This window comes from Theropithecus gelada, chromosome 4, assembly GCF_003255815.1.
Source record: "Theropithecus gelada isolate Dixy chromosome 4, Tgel_1.0, whole genome shotgun sequence".
NCBI classification, from domain to species: domain Eukaryota; kingdom Metazoa; phylum Chordata; class Mammalia; order Primates; family Cercopithecidae; genus Theropithecus; species Theropithecus gelada.
This window is the reverse complement of record NC_037671.1, coordinates 63,178,986-63,197,529: the sequence shown is the minus strand read 5'-3', so window position 1 is coordinate 63,197,529 and position 18,544 is coordinate 63,178,986. Positions and strand designations below refer to the sequence as shown.

The window sequence follows — 18,544 nt, the reverse complement described above, 5'->3', positions numbered from 1 at the left end:
TTTTTCAAATCCTGGTTGGTAATGTGTAGGTCCAGGTTTTTTAAAGGAGTCCTTTCCATGATATAGATACTCTTTGAGACTCCTATGAGCCTCAGGAAGTTCCTTCCTCCTTGTGAGGCTCAGAAGACAGTTGCATTTGTCTTTGCCAGCACATATGTTCTTATGGCTGGAGCTAAGTGTGTGATTTTAATTATGTCTCCTTGATTACTGACTTGTCTTTCACTAATTTGGATTCATTTTCCAGGTAATAAGTAATCACACATTTTTAATGCTGGCTTATATTTTAGAATATTTTTCTTTCCTGTAAGTTTTATGTTAATTTGGAAGTATTCCTGAGTATTATCTCTCCATATTGAAATGAATAAATTAAATTTAATTAATATAATAAATGTTTCCATTTGACATGAAACACTTACTAAAATATTGCATATTTATGTATTTCTTACTAACCATAGTGGCAAGGCATTCAAACTTCAATGACTTCCAAATCAAAATGAAGCCATTAAGTAAAAATATAGCCTTAGTCGAAAATAAAGTTTTTATACAATTTTCAGTTTAATTTCATGCATTCCCTCAAAAATCTACATACTTTTTGCATTTGAATATGAATTTGTGATTAAAGGATCCATACTATAGAGTTCACTTCCCATAGGGGTTCATTGCATTTATATCTAAAAATGGTTTGCTTTTTAAATGCCTTGTCTCAGAATGTATCGACACATTAGAACACATACAAAGTCAATAACTTCTCTAGAAACTACTAGATGTCAGAACTATGCTAAGTGTTCATCACTTAAGTAAATAATGAAGTTGCTTTAAGGTTTTAAATCCTAGAAAGGGAGATGATTATAATAAAACAATTAAGTTTTCTATGTTACAAATACAGCATACAAAATATTGAGCTATGCAAACTGTACACACATATCTAAGTCTACTTTTATCTAGAATATATAGAAAACACAAAAGCATAAAGACATCACACACACACCCCTTCAAAAGCTACATTCATATATATCGGTGTTGAAAGCAATAAGATTCCTTTAAGAGATATGCATTCTGAGAAATTTATGGAAGATTTAAAAACAACTGTGACTTCCATTTCAGGTAGTATAGCAACTAAAAAAATAATCCAGCTATAAGACATACATGACGTTCATGCTAACAAAGAGAAAAAGCTCTAAATAAATTACTATAAGCCAAGATAAAAATTCTTGCAGCCGATAAAACAGAAAGAAAGAAATTAAGAAAGAGAGGGAAAAAAAGAGGACGCTCAAGGAAACTTTCATACCTCACCTTTACGTAGGAGGAGGAAAATCTTCCCCAATTATTTATAACAATAAACTAGCTGGATATGGAGGTTAATGGACCAAATCTATTATTATTTACCCAAAATTCTTAAATAAAATTGTGTTTTATAATGTTTCCTATTTGAAATTGTCCTCAAGAGATGGACAAAGCAAACGCAAATCCTCTTTGGAGAAATGGCTTATCCTCAGGCCTCAAAGTATTCTCACAGATAAAGTTCCAAAGAATATGAGCCTATAGTGAAAAATGATAAAGCATTTGAGGAGAAATAAAAAGCACCATGAGACAGGAACTAGCTGAACAAACAAGGAGGTGGCTTGAATCTGCAAAGACCAGATGTTGCCATTATCAGATACCAAATTTGTTTAAAGTTATGCTTATATTTTAAGAAATAAAAGAGGAAGATTAAAGTAGGTATAAGAAAAAAAGATGCCATAAAAGTGGAGTAGAAGCCAGATGCAGTGGCTCACAACTGTAATGCCAGTACTTTGGGAGGCTGAGGTGAGAGGATCGCTTGAGCCCAGCCAGGACATTGAGGCTGCAGTGAGCAGTGATTGTGTCACTGCACTGCCACCTGGGCAACTAAGATGCTGCCAAAAAACAAAATGAAACAAAACAAAACCCACAGAAAACAAAAACAAAACAAACAAACAAAACAACCTGAGTAAAGAGTTTTAAAATATTAGCAAATAGACATGAACTCATCCCTTTTTATGGCTGCATAGTATTCCATGGCGTAAGTGCCACATTTTCTTAATCCAGTCTATCATTGATGGACATTTGGGTTGGTTCCAAGTCTTTGCTGTTGTGAAGCTGGAAAGCATCATTCTGAGCAAACTATCACAAGGACAGAAAACCAAACATCGCATGTTCCCACTCGTAGGTGGGAAGTGAACGATGAGAACACTTGGACACAGAAAGGGGAACATCACACACTGGGGCCTGTTGTGGGGTGGGGGGAGGGGGGAGGGGGGAGGGATAGCATTAAGAGATATACCTAATGTAAGTGACGAGTTAATGGGTGCAGCACGCCAACATGGCACATGTAAACATATGTAACAAACCTGCATGTTGTACACACGTACCCTAGAACTTGAAGTCTAATTTTCAAAAAAGATAAAAAATAAAATATTAGCAAATAGAACTTCAAAAAGTACAAATATATATAAATTTTTGAAACGGACAAACTAAGCAGAAGTTAGACAAAGCTGTAAAGAGAATTAATGAGCAAGAGAGTGTGTCTAAAAAAATACTATGAATTGAAAAAGAAAGATGTTGCAAAAGGAGCTGAGGATATGAAGAATAAAATGAGAAAGTTCAATTTCATATAATACATTTTTTAACAGGAGACTATAAAGTGAATGTAAGAGGGCTATATTTGCAGAATAGATAAAAACCATATATTCTCTAAATAGAAAAGCTCCCTGTAAAACAACCTAACCTAGATGAATAAAACGATTTCTTTATCTCAACACATCACACTGAAAAAGTTTTGTTCAACAAAGACAAAGGGAACTTCTTAAAAGTATCCAAAGAGGAAATACAAGTTTCCTGCAGAAGTGATAACCGGACTTAACAAGTGAATTTTCAACAGAATCAATGGAAGAGGGGAAACAATGAAAACATTACAAAATGCTCAAAAAGACCAACAAATCTTATTTGAAAAGATGTAAAATGGATGAACATCCATTATATAGGATTATCTCCTATAAGTCGACAGATAAAAACAATTGAAGAAGTGAGGAAGCATATATTCTAGCAATTCAAAATAAATAAAATGTAAATGAAAAATGATACACCAGATATATAACCAATTAAATGAAGATTACAATTAATTTTAGTGAGGGATTGGGGAAATTAGAAGTCAAAAATATTTGGGGAGCCTAATTTTCTAATAGTTTTTATGGAGTATATATTAAAATGTAAGTGCGGACATTTTTTACCCAGTAAGTTACATCTCTAGATATTTATTCTTCAGATGAACTCACAATGATCACAAGATATTTGTATGATGATATTCACTGCAGTATTTGTAACTTGAAAAACTTGAAACAACCATGATGTTTATCAATAGGGAAATGACACAATACATTGTGATTCATCTTCAGTTAAAACTTCTCTCATTAAAATTCCTGAGTTATATCATGTGTATTGAAAATAAAAGATCCCCAAGATGTATTGTAACTGAATGTGAAAAAAAAAAGCAAGTTTTTTTTTTTTTTTTTTAGTTTTGTTTAATAGCAATTTTTATAACATGTTTTGTATAACAGAAGCTGGCTGGATCCACCAACTCATTTTTCTACTTTTCTAGACACAAGGACACTACTGTCCTATGCTCCCTTACAGTGGGTTTGGCCATGTGTTTAAATTCTAACCATTGGAATAAGATGTATGAAGATTTTCGATGCTTCCTTTTTCCCCCACCTCCTTTACCCTGTCTGATATTTGAATATTTGAGTGTGACACCCAAGGAGACCTTAGGAGCTATGTGCTGAAGTTGATAAATTCTATGTCACCTGAGTCCATGAAAGTCACTGAATGACTATATGGAGCAGAAATCCTCCTGTCTGTCTATGCTGATAGAACTTTATGTGGACAAAAAATGAGTTTTGGTGTCGTTAAGCCACTGAGACTTGGGAGATAACATTACTCTTAACTAACACAATTCCACTTAAAAACGAATAAAGAAAGAAAACTAAGTTATAGTTATAATCTGAATATGATAAGTATTTGTATGAAATGTAAAAGAGTGATCGCCCCTGGGCAATGAAAGCAAATTGGGTTTGGAGGAGGATATGAATAAAAATACTCACTTCATGTGCTTTTATTTAGTTGGAGATTTTATATATATATAAATAAAACTATTATGTATATTATATGTAAATATATTATAATTTTATATTATATTTACATATATTCATATAATTATATATTTTATATTGTGTTTATTATACTTAAATCATAATATACAAATGAATTTATATCAATATTTATGTATTTGATCTAATTTTTATATTAATATTTATAATATATAAAATATACATCAATGAGTATGATATATGAATACTGTATTTGAATATATTTATTAATATGATTATATATTTATATAATTCATGTTATAATTTTTATATCTTTGTATTATATATATAAAAAACTCTAGAACTGCATTTTGAAGGATGAAAAATGTGAGATTTTAAGGTTAAAGTTAACCTCAGAGGGACCTCAACATATGAAAATCATAAAGCATAGAATATTGAAAATATTATCCTTAGATGTAATTAGACCATACATAGGATATATAGGAAGACATTCCAGGATGATGATACCAAAAAGTGGGACGATACAAATCATAGAAGAATGAATACTTTGAATTGGAAAAATGGGGGGCTGAGAGTAATACAACAAGAAAAATGAACATAGTGAGAGGGATGGATTAGAGCACAATAGGAGCGAAAGTTAGGGATGTCAGAAAGGAAATATAAACATAAAACTATTGAAACATGTAGAGAGTATTTTTCTTTACAACAAAAACAAACAAACAAACAAAAACTTAGAATTTGAGGTGTGGAGGGAAGAAACAAAAATCCAGTTTCTGATACTTTCTGATTTGGTTTAAATGCAGAAAATATCAATCTAATTCCCATCCAGCTTTGGGCTCTGTTATCAAAAGACAGAGAGTTTGCCTGCTCTCTGTGATCACAATAACAGTGTGAGATTTTAATGCCCCACTGTCAGTATTAGACAGATCTACAATACAGAAAATTAACAAGGATATCCAGGACTCGAACTCAGTTCTGGACCAAGAAGAACTAATAGACATCTACAGAACTCTCCATTCCAAGTCAACAGAACATACATTCTCTTCAGCACTACATTATACTTATTCTAAAAGTGACCACATAATTGGAAGTAAAATACTCCTCAACAAATGCAAAAGAATGGAAATCATAACAGTCTCTCAGACCACAGTGCAATCAAATTAGAATTCAAGGTTAAGAAACTCACTCAAAACCGAACAACTACATAGAAACTGACAACCTGCTCCTGATAAATAATGAAATGAAGGCAGAAATAAAGATGTTCTAAGAAAAAACATACTAGAATCTCTGGAACACATTTAAAGCAGTATGTAGAGGAAAATTTATAGCACTAAATGCTCACAATAGAAAGCAGGAAGGATCTAACATTGACAGCCTAACATCACAATTAAAAGAACTAGAGAAGCAAAAGCAAACACATTCAAAAGCTAGCAGAAGACAAGGAATAACCAAGATCAGAGCAGAACTGAAGGAGAAAGAGATACACACACACACACACACACACACACACACGTACACACAAACTTTCCAAAAATCAATGAATCCAGGAGTGGTTTTTTTTTTTTTTTTTTGAAAAGATCAACAAAATAGATAGATGGAATAAAAAAAATGATAAAGGGGATAACACCACTGAGCCCACAGAAATACAAACTACTGTCAGAGAATACTATAAACACCTCTATGCAAACTAGAAAATCTAGAAGAAATTGATAAATTCCTAGACATATACACCCTCCCAAGACTAAACCAGGAATAAGTCAAATCCCTGAATAGCCAAATACTGGAAATTGAGGCAGCAATTAATAGCTACCAACCAAAAAAAGTCCAGAACCAGACGGATTCACAGCTGAATTCTACCAGAGGTATAAAGAGATGTTGGTACCATTCCTTCTGAAGCTATTTGAAACAACAGAAAAAGAGGGAATTCTCTCTAACTCGTTTTATGAGGCCAGCATTATCCTGATGCCAAAACCTGGCAGAGAAACACACGAAAAAAGAAAATTTCAGGCCAATATCCTTGATAAACATCGATGTGAAAATCCTCAATAAAATACTGGCAAACCGAATCCAGCAGAACATCAAAAAGCTTATCCGATCAAGTCAGCTTCATCCCTGGGATGCAAGGCTGGTTCAAATATGCAAATCAATAAACCTACTCCATCACATAAACAGAAACAATGACAAAATCCATGATTATCTCAATAGATGCAGAAAGGCCTTCAATAAAATTCAGCAGGCCTTCAGACTTAAAACTCTCAATAAACTAGGCAGTGATGGAACATATCTCAAAATAATAAGAGCTATTTATGAAAAACCCATAGCCAATATCATACTGAATGGGCAAAAAATGGAACCATTCCCTTTGAAAGCTGGCATAAGACAAGGTTGCCCTCTCTCACCACTCCTATTCAGTGTAGTATTGGAAGTTCTGGTCAGGGCAATCAGGCAAGAGAAAGAAATAAAGGGTATTCAATTAGGAAAAGAGGAAGCCAAACTGTCTCCGTTTGCAGATGACATGATTGTGTATTTAGAAAACCCCATCATCTCAGCCCAAAATCTCCTTAAGCTCATAAGCAACTTCAGCAAAGTCTCAATATGAAATCAATGTGCAAAAATCACAAGCATTCCTATATACCAATAACAGACAAACAGAGAGCCAAATCATGAGTGAACTCCCATTCACAATTGCTACAAAGAGAATAAAATACATAGAAATACAACTTACAAGGGATGTGAAGGACCTCTTCAAGGAGAACAACAAACTACTGCTCAAGGAAGTAAGAGAGGACACACACAAATGGAAAAACATTCCATGCTCATGGATAGGAAGAAGCAATATTGTGAAAATGACCATATTGCCCAAAGTAATTTATAAATTTATGCTATCCCTATCAAGCTACCATTGACTTTGTTCACAGAATTGGAAAATAACTACTTTAAATTTCATATGGAACCAAAAAAGAGCATGCATAGCCAAGACAATCCAAAGCAAAAACAACAAGGCTGGAGGCATCACACTACCTGACTTTAAACTATACTACAAGGCTACAGTAACAAAAACAGCATGGTACTGGTACCAAAACAGATAGATAGGCCAATGGAACAGAACAGAGCCCTCAGAAATAGTACCACATATCTACAACCATCTGATCTTTGACAAACACAACAAAAACAAGAAATGGGGAAAGGATTCCCTATTTAATAAATGGTGCTGGGAAAATTGGCTAGCCATAAGTAGAAAGCTGAAACTGGATCCCTTCCTTACATCTTGTAAAAAAATTAATTCAAGATGGATTGGAAACTTAAATGTAAGACCTAAAATTATAAAAGCCCTAGAAGATATCCTAGACAATACCATTCAGGACATAGGCATGGGCAAAGACTTCATGACTAAAACACCAAAAGCAATAGAAACAAAAGCCAAAATAGACAAACAGGAACTGATTAAACTAAAGAGTTTCTGCACAGCAAAAGAAGCTATCAGCAGAGTGAACAGGCAACCAACAGAATGGGAGAAAAATTTTACTATCTATCCATCTGATAAAGGGCTAATATCCAGAATCTACAAAGAACTTAAACAAATTTACAAGAAGAAAACAACAACCCCATCAAAAGTGGGCAAAGGATTTGAACAGACACTTCTCAAAAGAAGATATGTATGCAGCCAACAAACATAAGAAGAAAAGCTCATCATCATTGGTCATTAGAGAAATTCAAATCAAAACTACAATGAGATACCATCTCATATCAGTTAGAATGGCCATCTTTAAAAAGTCAGAGAAGAGCAGATGCTGGAGAGGATGTGGAGAAACAGGAAAGCTTTTACACTGTTAGTGGGAGTGTAAATTATTTCAACCATTGTGGAAGACAGTGTGGTGATTTCTCAAGGATCTAGAACCAGAAATACCATTAGACCCAGCAATCCCATTTCTGGGTATATACCCAAAGTATTATAAATCATTCTACTATAAAGACACATGCACACGTATGTTTACTGCAGCACTATTTACAATAGCAAAGGCTGGGAACTAACTCAAATGCCCATCAATGATGGACTGGATAAAGAAAATGTGGCACATGCATACCATGGAATACTATGCAGCCATAAAAACGGATGAGTTCATGTCCTTTACAGGGACATGGACAACACTGGAAACCATTATTCTCAGCAAACTAACAGAAAAACAGAAAACCAGACACTGCATGTTCTCACTCACAAGTCAGAGTTGAACAATGAGAACACATGGACACAGGGAGGGGAACATCACAAACCAGGGCTTGTCAGGGGATGGGGAGCTAGTGGAGGGATAGCATTAGGAGAAATACCTAATATAGATGATGGGTTGATGCGTGCAGTAAACCACCATGGCACATATATACCTATGTAACAAACTTGCACGTTCTGCACATATACCCCAGTACTTAAAACTATAATTTAAAAAAAATGAAAAAGAATACAAGAATTGGAAATAATGTAACCATTTTACAAGAGAGAAACTACTAAATAATTGATGGTGTACTCTTAGGATGGAGCATAAACAGCCATTAAAAATCATGGGTTTTGCATGTTCTTGCTTGTAAGTGGGAACTTAGCTATGGGTATGCAAGGCATACAGAGTGGTATAATGGACATTGGAGATTCAGAAGTGGGGAATGTAGGAGGGAGATGAGGGATGAAAAACTACCTATTAAAGTACAATATACGATACAGGATGAGGGGTACACTAAAATCCCAGACTTCACCACTATATAATTCATCCATATAACCAAAAACCACTTGTATGCCTAAAGCCACTGAAATAAAAACAATAATAATAACCCTCTATACTCTAGCATGAGAAAGGAAAATCTGAATCTATCAAGGGGGAGTGAATGTTTCAAAAATATCCACCTTTCATACTGTGAAACAGTGGTCTGCAATACCCTGAGGTGCCAGTCCTGCCTAACACCCAAGGATGCAGGGAATATGAATCATATAACAAAGCTTGTAATCTAAGGAATCTTATTTGTGACTGTGTAATAGCTAAAGAATAGATGATGAGAAAGAAATGCCTTTGTCCAGTGAGAAAAATTAGGAAAATATGAAAACAAGATCCATTAAAATTACACTATTTTATGTGGAGTGAATTTATTTGCATTTTAAAATGATAATCTTACTAAACTTATTAAGATGTGATTCTTATCCTATTATATAAATGTTATATTCAAAAAGGAGGAGTAACACTTGGGATTTCTTCAGATTAATTTTTCCTTGTATGATTTGTTTTACTATCTAACATTTATTTTGAATGGCAAGTGAGAATTTTTCATGTACTAACAGTAATTTTGCACATTTCTTCCTTTAATATAATGATGATTGGCCGGGCGCGGTGGCTCAAGCCTGTAATCCTAGCACTTTGGGAGGCCGAGACGGGCGGATCACAAGGTCAGGAGATCGAGACCATCCTGGCTAACACGGTGAAACCCCGTCTCTACTAAAAAGTACAACAAACTAGCCGGGCGAGGTGGCAAGCGCCTGTAGTCCCAGCTACTCGGGAGGCTGAGCCAGGAGAATGGCGTGAACCCAGGAGGCGGAGCTTGCAGTGAGCAGAGATCCGGCCACTGCACTCCAGCCTGGGTGACAGAGCGAGACTCCGTCTCAAAAAAAAAAAAAAAATATATATATATATATATATAATGATGATTACATATGTTTTTTAAATAGCAAAACATTTTTCTATATTGCTTTGCCCTCTGATAAAATTTGCATGATTATTTTCAAAGTTATTAAACTAAAAACAACATAAAGTTTTGGAACTAGCTGAGAATGCTGGCAATTTAAACTTTTGAAGTCATTTTTCCATTTGTTTAAAGTTTTATTAGATATTATGATGTTCTTATGATTTTGAAAGTTAAAACAGTAATTGAACTATTTTCTGGATTTATTCCTGTTAGTCACACCACTAAGACATCACTAGCTGTTTTAAGTTATCCTGTATGAAAACTGAACACCTGACAACTAAAAGAACTCCACGGAACTAGTACAAGAGATGATACAAGTTATAAATGTAGGCGTAGATGTAGATATAGACATAGGTATATTAAATACATGTATGTGTGTTTATAGCTATGACATTTGATAATGCATAATTAGAGAAATAGGGGGCTTAGAAAGAATGGTAAGCCATCACAGCCTTTACTATACATTACCTGCAAAAAGGATTCTACTTAGCTTGTCTGCCCTGTGTGACTCCAGGTGAATGAAACAGATATTAGGCAAGTTCAGGAAACTACTTTTAATTTAAGGGGGGTGTTGGGAATTATTCTGCATATGACACTTATTAATAAAGAAATATAATTTGAAACGACAGCAAGTTTCTAGTTTTTATGTAAGTGGGTGTTAAAAAGCAAAAATTTGATAAAGAAATTATTGGTATAAGTAGAGTAAAAGTTGTTACTATGTAAATTGTGACAACTATTCTGAGGGGAATTTGTCAAAATTCATAAAAAATTAAATGTATATACTACTTATAAGAGTTTATGATGCTGGGATCTGGGGGGTAGAAGAAATGGGGAGATTTTTGTCAAAGATACAAAGAAAAAAGAATTTTTGATCCAACAAGGATATGGAGAATTTGAACTCTTATATTTTGCTGGCAGAAATGTAAAATGGTGAAGCCTCTTTGGAAAATAGTTTGGCAGTTGCTCAAAATGTTCAACATACAATACATAATCCAGCAATTCTACTCCTGATTACATATCCAAGAGAAATTGAAACATACATCCAGACAAAAATTTGAACATGAATGTTCATAGTATTATTTACAATAGCCAAAAGGTAGAAAAGTCCCACATCTTTCAACTAATGAATAGATAAATAAAATATGATAGATCCATATCAGTACTAAAAATGGATAAAGGGGCCGGGTGCGGTGTCTCAGGCCTGTAATCTCAGCCCTTTGGGAGGCCAAGGCAGGTGGATCACGAGGTCAGGAGATAGAGACTATCCTGGCTAACACGGTGAAACACCGTCTCCGCTAAAAAAAAAACAACCAAACAAACAAACAAACAAAAATTGGCCGGGCGTGGTGGCAGATGCCTGTAGTCCCAGCTACTCCAGAGGCTGTGGCAGGAGAATCTCTTGAACCAGGGAGGTAGAGGTTGAAGTGAGCCGAGATCGGCCATTACACTCCAGCCTGGGTGACAGAGCAAGACTCTGTCTCATAAGAAAAAAAAAAAAAAAAAATGAAGAAAGTTCTGATATATGCAACAACGTGGCTGAACCTTGAAAACACTACACTAAATGAAAAAGCCAGTCCAAAACAGTATATGTTACCTGATTTTATTTATATGAAATGTCTAAAATAGGCAAATCTATAGACAAAGAATGTAGATTAAAGGTTTACTAACACTAGACTGAGGATGTATGGTGGAGAGTGGCTGTTAAGGGAAATGACATTTCGTTTGTGAGTGACAAAATATAAAGCTAGATTGTGGTGATGGTTGTATAATTCTGTATCTACTAAACAATATTAAATAATGTGCTTTAAATGGGTACACTATGTATGCAAATTATATCTCAATGTAACCATTGAAAATAAAATTATGATTCAGAAAACAAGAAAAAACTTGAAACAACTTAAATATATCAGTTACAAACTGATAGAATCCATGATGATATATCCAAACAATAAAAACACTCTGCAGATTTTAAAAGGAAAGTGGAGACCTATACTGACAAATAGAGCAGCCCACCAAAAACCACATTTAAGTGAAAAAAAAACAGAGTAGAATAGCATATCTAATAAATGGAAAGACAAAGTGGAATGAAGTATGTGTTTATAGTATATTCTCATTTTTGTAAAACAAAAAGTACGTTTTCTTTACATGATACATATGCATTTTGTTATCCAGATTATAACTCATTTATTTTACTACTCTTTACAATCAAACACAGTGATTTTTTATTCTTTTCTTCCCTTTACACTATTAAAGCTCTAAACTCGAGAGTCTTCCAGCAGCATTTGTTTCTTTTTAATACTTCATCGTCGTTCTTAAAATGATCCTACTTCTGTACTTGAGAAGCTGGGTTTCGAGGCACATATCTGAGTGAGCCCACTCTCTAAAAATTTGTGCCAGACAAACGTCTGTTGAGCAGTGGTAAAGTCAGCTGGCAGTGAGCAGAATCCTTCAGGCTGAGCAATGTGAAGTGTTTAGCACCATGGTTTTCACAGCCTGCTTGCTGTGGGGTTGAAACGATGAATAGTGTGTGTTCCTTTCCTCTTCCAACTAGAGTTCCCCAACATGACTAGAAATTGCTGTCCTTTTTTCTTGTAAATTTGTTTGAGTTCTTTGTGGGTTCTGGATATTAGCCCTTTGTCAGATGAGTACATTGCAAAAATTTTCTCCCATTCTGTAGGTTGCCTGTTCACTCTGATAGTAGTTTCTTTTGCTGTACAGAAGCTCTTTAGTTTAATTAGATCCCATTTGTCAACTTTGGCTTTTGCTGCTGTTGCTTTTGGTGTTTTAGACTTGAAGTCCTTGCCCATGCCTATGTCCTGAATGGCATTGCCTAGGTTTTCTTCTGGGTTATTACGGTTTTAGGTCTAACATTTAAGTCTCTAATTCATCTTGAATTGATTTTCGTATAAGGAGTAAGGAAAGGATCCAGTTTCAGCTTTCTACTTATGGCTAGCCAATTTTCCCAGCACCATCTATCAAATAGGGAATCCTTTCCCCATTTCTTGTTTTTCTCAGGTTTGTCAAAGATCAGATGGCTGTAGATGTGTGGTATTATTTCTGAGGACTCTGTTCTATTCCATTGGTCTATATCTCTGTTTTGGTACCAGTACCATGCTGTTTTGGTTACTGTTGCCTTGTAATACAGTTTGAAGTCAGGTATCGTGATGCCTCCAGCTTTGTTCTTTTGCCTTAGGATTGTCTTGGCAATGTGAGGTCTTTTTAGTTCCATATGAACTTTAAAGCAGTTTTTTCCAATTCTGTGAAGAAACTCATTGTTAGCTTAATGGGGATGGCATTGAATCTATAAATTACCTTGGGCAGTATGGCCATTTTCACGGTATTGATTCTTCCTATCCATGAGCATGGTATGTTCTTCCAGTGTCCTCTTTTATTTCACTGAGCAGTGGTTTGTAGTTCCCCTTCAAGAGGTCCTTTACATCCCTTGTAAGTTAGATTCCTAGGTATTTTATTGTCTTTGAAGCAGTTGTGAATGGAAGTTCATTCATGATTTGGCTCTCTGTCTATCTGTTACTGGTGTATAAGAATGCTTGTGATTTTTACACATTAATTTTATATCCTGAGACTTTGCTGAAGTTGCTTATCAGCTTAAGGAGACTTTGGGCTGAGACAATGGGGGTTTTCTAAACACACAATCATGTCATCTGCAAACAGGGACAATTTGACTTCTTTTCCTAACTGAATACCCTTTATTTCTTTCTCTTGCCTGATTGCCCTAGCCAGAACTTCCAACACTATGTTGAATAGGAGTGGTGAGAGAGGGCATCCCTGTCCTGTGCCAGTTTTCAAAGGGAATGCTTCCAGTTTTTGCCCATTCAGTATGATATTGGCTGTGGGTTTGTCATAAATAACTCTTATTATTTTGAGATACGTTCCATCAATACCAAATTTATTGAGCATTTTTAGCATGAAGGGCTGTTGAATTTTGTCGAAGGCCTTTTCTGCATCTATTGAGATAATCATGTGGTTTTTGTCTTTGGTTCTGTTTATATGCTGGATTACATTTCTTGATTTGCGTATGTTGATCCAGCCTTGCATCTCAGGGATGAAGCCCACTTGATCATGGTGGATAAGCTTTTTGATGTGCTGCAAAGCAAACAACCCCATCAAAAAGTGGGCAACAGATATGAACAGACATTTCTCAAAAGAAGACATTCATACAGCCAACAGACACATGAAAAAATGCTCGTCATCACTGGCCATCAGAGAAATGCAAATCAAAACCATAATGAGATACCATCTCACACCAGTTAGAATGGCAATCATTAAAAAGTCAGGAAACAACAGGTGCTGGAGAGGATGTGGAGAAATAGGAACACTTTTACACTGTTGGTGGGATTGTACACTTGTTCAACCATTATGGAAAACAGTATGGCGATTCTTCAAGGATCTAGAACTAGAAGTACCATATGACCCAGCCATCCCATTACTGGGTATATACCCAAAGGATTATAAATCATGTTGCTATAAAGACACATGCACACATATGTTCATTGTGGCACTATTCACAATAGCAAAGACTTGGAATAAACCCAAATGTCCATCAGTGACAGACTGGATTAAGAAAATGTGGCACATATACACCATGGAATACTATGCAGCCATAAAAAAGGATGAGTTTGTGTCCTTTGTAGGGACATGGATGCATCTGGAAACCATCATTCTCAGCAAACTATCTCAAGAACAGAAAACCAAACACCACATGTTCTCACTCATAGGTGGGAACTGAACAATGAGATCACTTGGACTCGGGAAGGGGAACATCACACACTGGGGCCTATTATGGGGAGGGGGGTGGGGAGAAGGATTGCATTGGGAGTTATACCTGATGTAAATGACGAGTTGATGGGTGCTGATGAGTTGATGGTGCAGCACACCAACATGGCACAAGTATACATATGTAACAAACCTGCACGTTATGCACATGTACCCTAGAACTTAAATATAATAATAAAAACAAAAAAAAAAAAAAAGAAATTGCTGCCCTATCAAGGTGCCTTTCTCTAATGATCAAGTTTGGTTTTGAATCCAATGAGCACATGTTATTCAGATACTAATTGATTAAGAAAAAGTTATTGAAGACTAATTTCTTGTTATAATAATGGCTGGTTTATCACTGTATCCTTATACAAACTTACCTAAGAAGTGATCTACACATTTTCGCAGTTACTATTTTCTAAACTCTCATATATTTATGATTTGTAGAATTTTAAAAATGGTAATTTTATTGTTCCTTTTTTGCATTGCCAATTATATTACTAGGTCCATCATCTGGTTATGTTTAATAAACCTCCACAGTCACTTGATATTTTTAACCTGTATGTAAAAATAAGGTAAAATTTTAGCAGTGTGAACTGATTTTCCTTTTTAAATATATAACAAATTAAATACATTTTATTCATTCTAAATTTTAAACAAGTAAATTTATGACATAATCTATAACTTCTAAAAATAAAAGCCAAAGACTATTAATTATCACATATCACATATGAAATTTGATCTTTATAGCAAAGATCAAATGATTAATGTTGCTTTCAAAAATTGATTTGTGATCCTGCTGTTTTCGGATCAATTGATAGCAATTATTTTTGCGCAATCACTTAACAACTGACAGATGCGAAATATTGATTTTTTTTTCAGGTGAGACTTAGGCTCCCTGAGCAGCTACAGTAGGAGAAAGAAGTAGTGGCATTTAATTCTAATTTATTCCTGAGAAAGTGGTGACTGACTGCAGTTCATGAAGTCCATGGCAAATGTTAGATGAAATGGTGAAATTATTCAGAAACATTAAAACTAAAAATTAAATTAGAATTCAGAATATTGAGTAATAAATCCCATGCCATTCACATTAGCATTGCCATTTAACTTGATGAAAGTTGCCTTAAAGAGACAAACTTATATTGTAAGTACTAATAGGAAGATGTATGCTAATTTTCTGATAGAGCAATATCAGAGAAAGTTGATTATAAAACTATATCAAAAGCATTAGAATTTATATTATTGATAAAACTAAAGAGTTATATAATGTAGTTATAACATTAATCTGGGGTGACAAAATTATTTCATTGCTATTGTCCTTGTTTAGTAGTGTGGTACAGGCCAGGCACAGTGACTCACACCTGTAATCTCAATGTTCTGGGGGGCCGAGGCTGGTGGATCACCTGAGGCCAGGAGTTCGAGACCAACCTGGCCAATGTGGGGAAACCCCATCTCTACTGAAAATACAAAAAATTAGCCAGGCATGGTGGCTGGTGCCTGTAGTCCCAGCTACTCAGGAAGCTGAGACAGGAGAACTGCTTGAACCCGGGAGGTGGAGGCTGCAGTGAGCCAAGATCGTACCATTGCACTCCAGCCTAGGCAACAAGACCGAAACTTCATCTCAAACAAACAAACAGCAACAGTAACAGAAAGTAGTGTGATACATTGCATATTTACAAAAAAAGATTCAAAATTAGTTATACAATATTTACTGGAGAGCCTACTAGAGATCAAGCATTGTTAGGAATAAAACAAAGAAAAGCACAGAAGTCATCCCACTATCCTTCACGTAGATTGTAATCCAGAGGAAAGAGAAGCAGGTCAGGCTCAATCATGAAAATAAATATATTGTTACAATCTGTGATGAACACCATAAAGAAGAATTTCAGGTTGCGAAAGAACTGAACTGTACATTAATGTATCAGTAAAATATAAATTATCTATTTCGTTTTAACTCTTATTCCAATAAGTTGACATTAATGTGTGTAGTAGATATAAAAATAGCTATTTAAGTCTCTAAGATCAGTTGGGGAATGTTTGCAGTGACTTCTTTTGCTAAGGTTTTATCTTTATGACAAGGTATAAAATAAAAATTTCCTATGTTTAATTGTTGGTTTTTATTGCACAAAGGTTTTTTACATTAAAAAGATAATTATCTCATGATTATATTAAGTGAAATTCTAAAAACTTTCCCAAACAGTATGTCAAACTCATGAGTATGCTGAACACACAAATTTTCTTAAGTATTATGAATAAAGATTTCTGATAAAATGAGAAACTTTCGTGTGGAGGGAGAAAGAAAACACGATGAATAGATATAACCTAAATAGTAGAGGCTACACATAAAATAACTACACTACAAGCACGTAGTAAATGTTCTAACAATGGTACAAATGAGATGTGGAATTTTAGACAGGAGAGAAACATCAGTTTCATCTTGTTGGGCCGGGGAAAAACAATAATAGAGGCGTGGGCTTAGCATTGTAGGTGAAATTTAGGTAGCAATTGAGGAATAATGATGCATAAAAAGTATATTAAACAAACTTCCAAAATTAGGAAATTTCAGGGTCTTTAAGGAATAGTAATCTTATTTGGTCTGAGAGAATTTAAGGTACTCATTAGAAATCATGATCAAGTAGACTGGAAGAGCAGGGATGAATCCAATTGTCAAGGGGTTTTGAATGTAAAAGTAGGAAATTTCACATAATTCAGAGAATTTTGTTGTTCATTATTTATTATAAAGAAAAAATTAATATAGTATTAAAATTTTTTAAAAAATAAGGAATATTTGTGGGTATTTCTAAGGTACCTCTTGGATAGCTCCCAGAAATTAATGCTAAATCAGACTAATGAATGCACATTTTTAGCAGTTAACTTAGAAATCTTTCAAGTTCGAACAATTTTAGCATGAAAATGTCGCATGACCTAATTCTTGATCTTAGGCTCATAAGATCTGAAACAGCTAAAGGAGGACTATGTTTTTCCCATAAAATAACTGACAAGTTTATGAAGGTCATTTCTTCCACGTTTCTTACTACTACAGGGTCATATTATGTGGCTCAGAAATGTTTAACATTTACAAATCTCATAATTGTGAAACAAACATGATAATTTTATTTGTCCTCAGTTAAACCTTGGATCAATATTGGTTTTATTTTCTCTTATATTAAATCCAATTTTCTGTTGTTTCTATTTATGTTCCTAGTGCTTCTACTTATATTTTGTTTTCTGGTCTGTTTATAAATCACAGATCCCAGGGATTGATGCTGTCTCCAACAGCCTCCTTTGTTGATGCTTCTGATGTGACACAAGGGGTTGATACCATCTGGGCTTCTGTCAGCCCCTCTGTTGCAGCACCCTCTGTGTGCCAGGAGGATGTATGCCACAATGGAGGCACATGCCGTCCCATCTTCCTCTCCAGTGGTATAGTGTCATTCCAATGTGACTGTCCACTACATTTCACTGGCCGCTTCTGTGAAAAAGGTAATCAATCTTCATTATCCTTTTGTATTTATTTTTGAAAACTTCTCCAGAGAAAGGAGTTGAAATGTATTGTAAACTTAGTGATGGGTACTAGCACAAACAAGAAACATCTGTATAATTTTATTTAAAAATGAATTCTGATAGAATACGTTCAGTTGAATATGGTAGAAGCAAACCTAAGATGTTTTTTGCATTAGGAATGCCATTCGACATACATTTCCAATTGCCATATAAAATAGAAGTTAAAATACAAACATAGTGTTTCCCATGTAGTTACTTCTAAAATTATGGTGAATCTTTCCTTTGTTTCCATAGAGACAATTAGGTTCTAATTAATACTATTTTTATTGCTTAATTGCCAAATAGCCACATTTATATACTTCATATGCAAATCCGCATATTTGAATTTAGTGTTTAAGAATAGTACATTAACTTTTGAT

At 34.7% G+C, this 18,544-nt stretch overlaps 1 protein-coding gene across 1 annotated transcript in view; it reads left to right on the top strand.

Moving 5' to 3' along the window:
• EYS (eyes shut homolog (Drosophila)) overlaps positions 1-18,544 on the top strand; it is a 2,114,515-nt gene that overhangs the window by 1,597,832 nt on the left and 498,139 nt on the right. Inside the window, exon 30 of the mRNA XM_025382342.1 lies at positions 17,872-18,104. Coding sequence (XP_025238127.1) covers positions 17,872-18,104 — 233 coding nt within the window. The remainder of the gene's footprint in view (positions 1-17,871; positions 18,105-18,544) is intronic.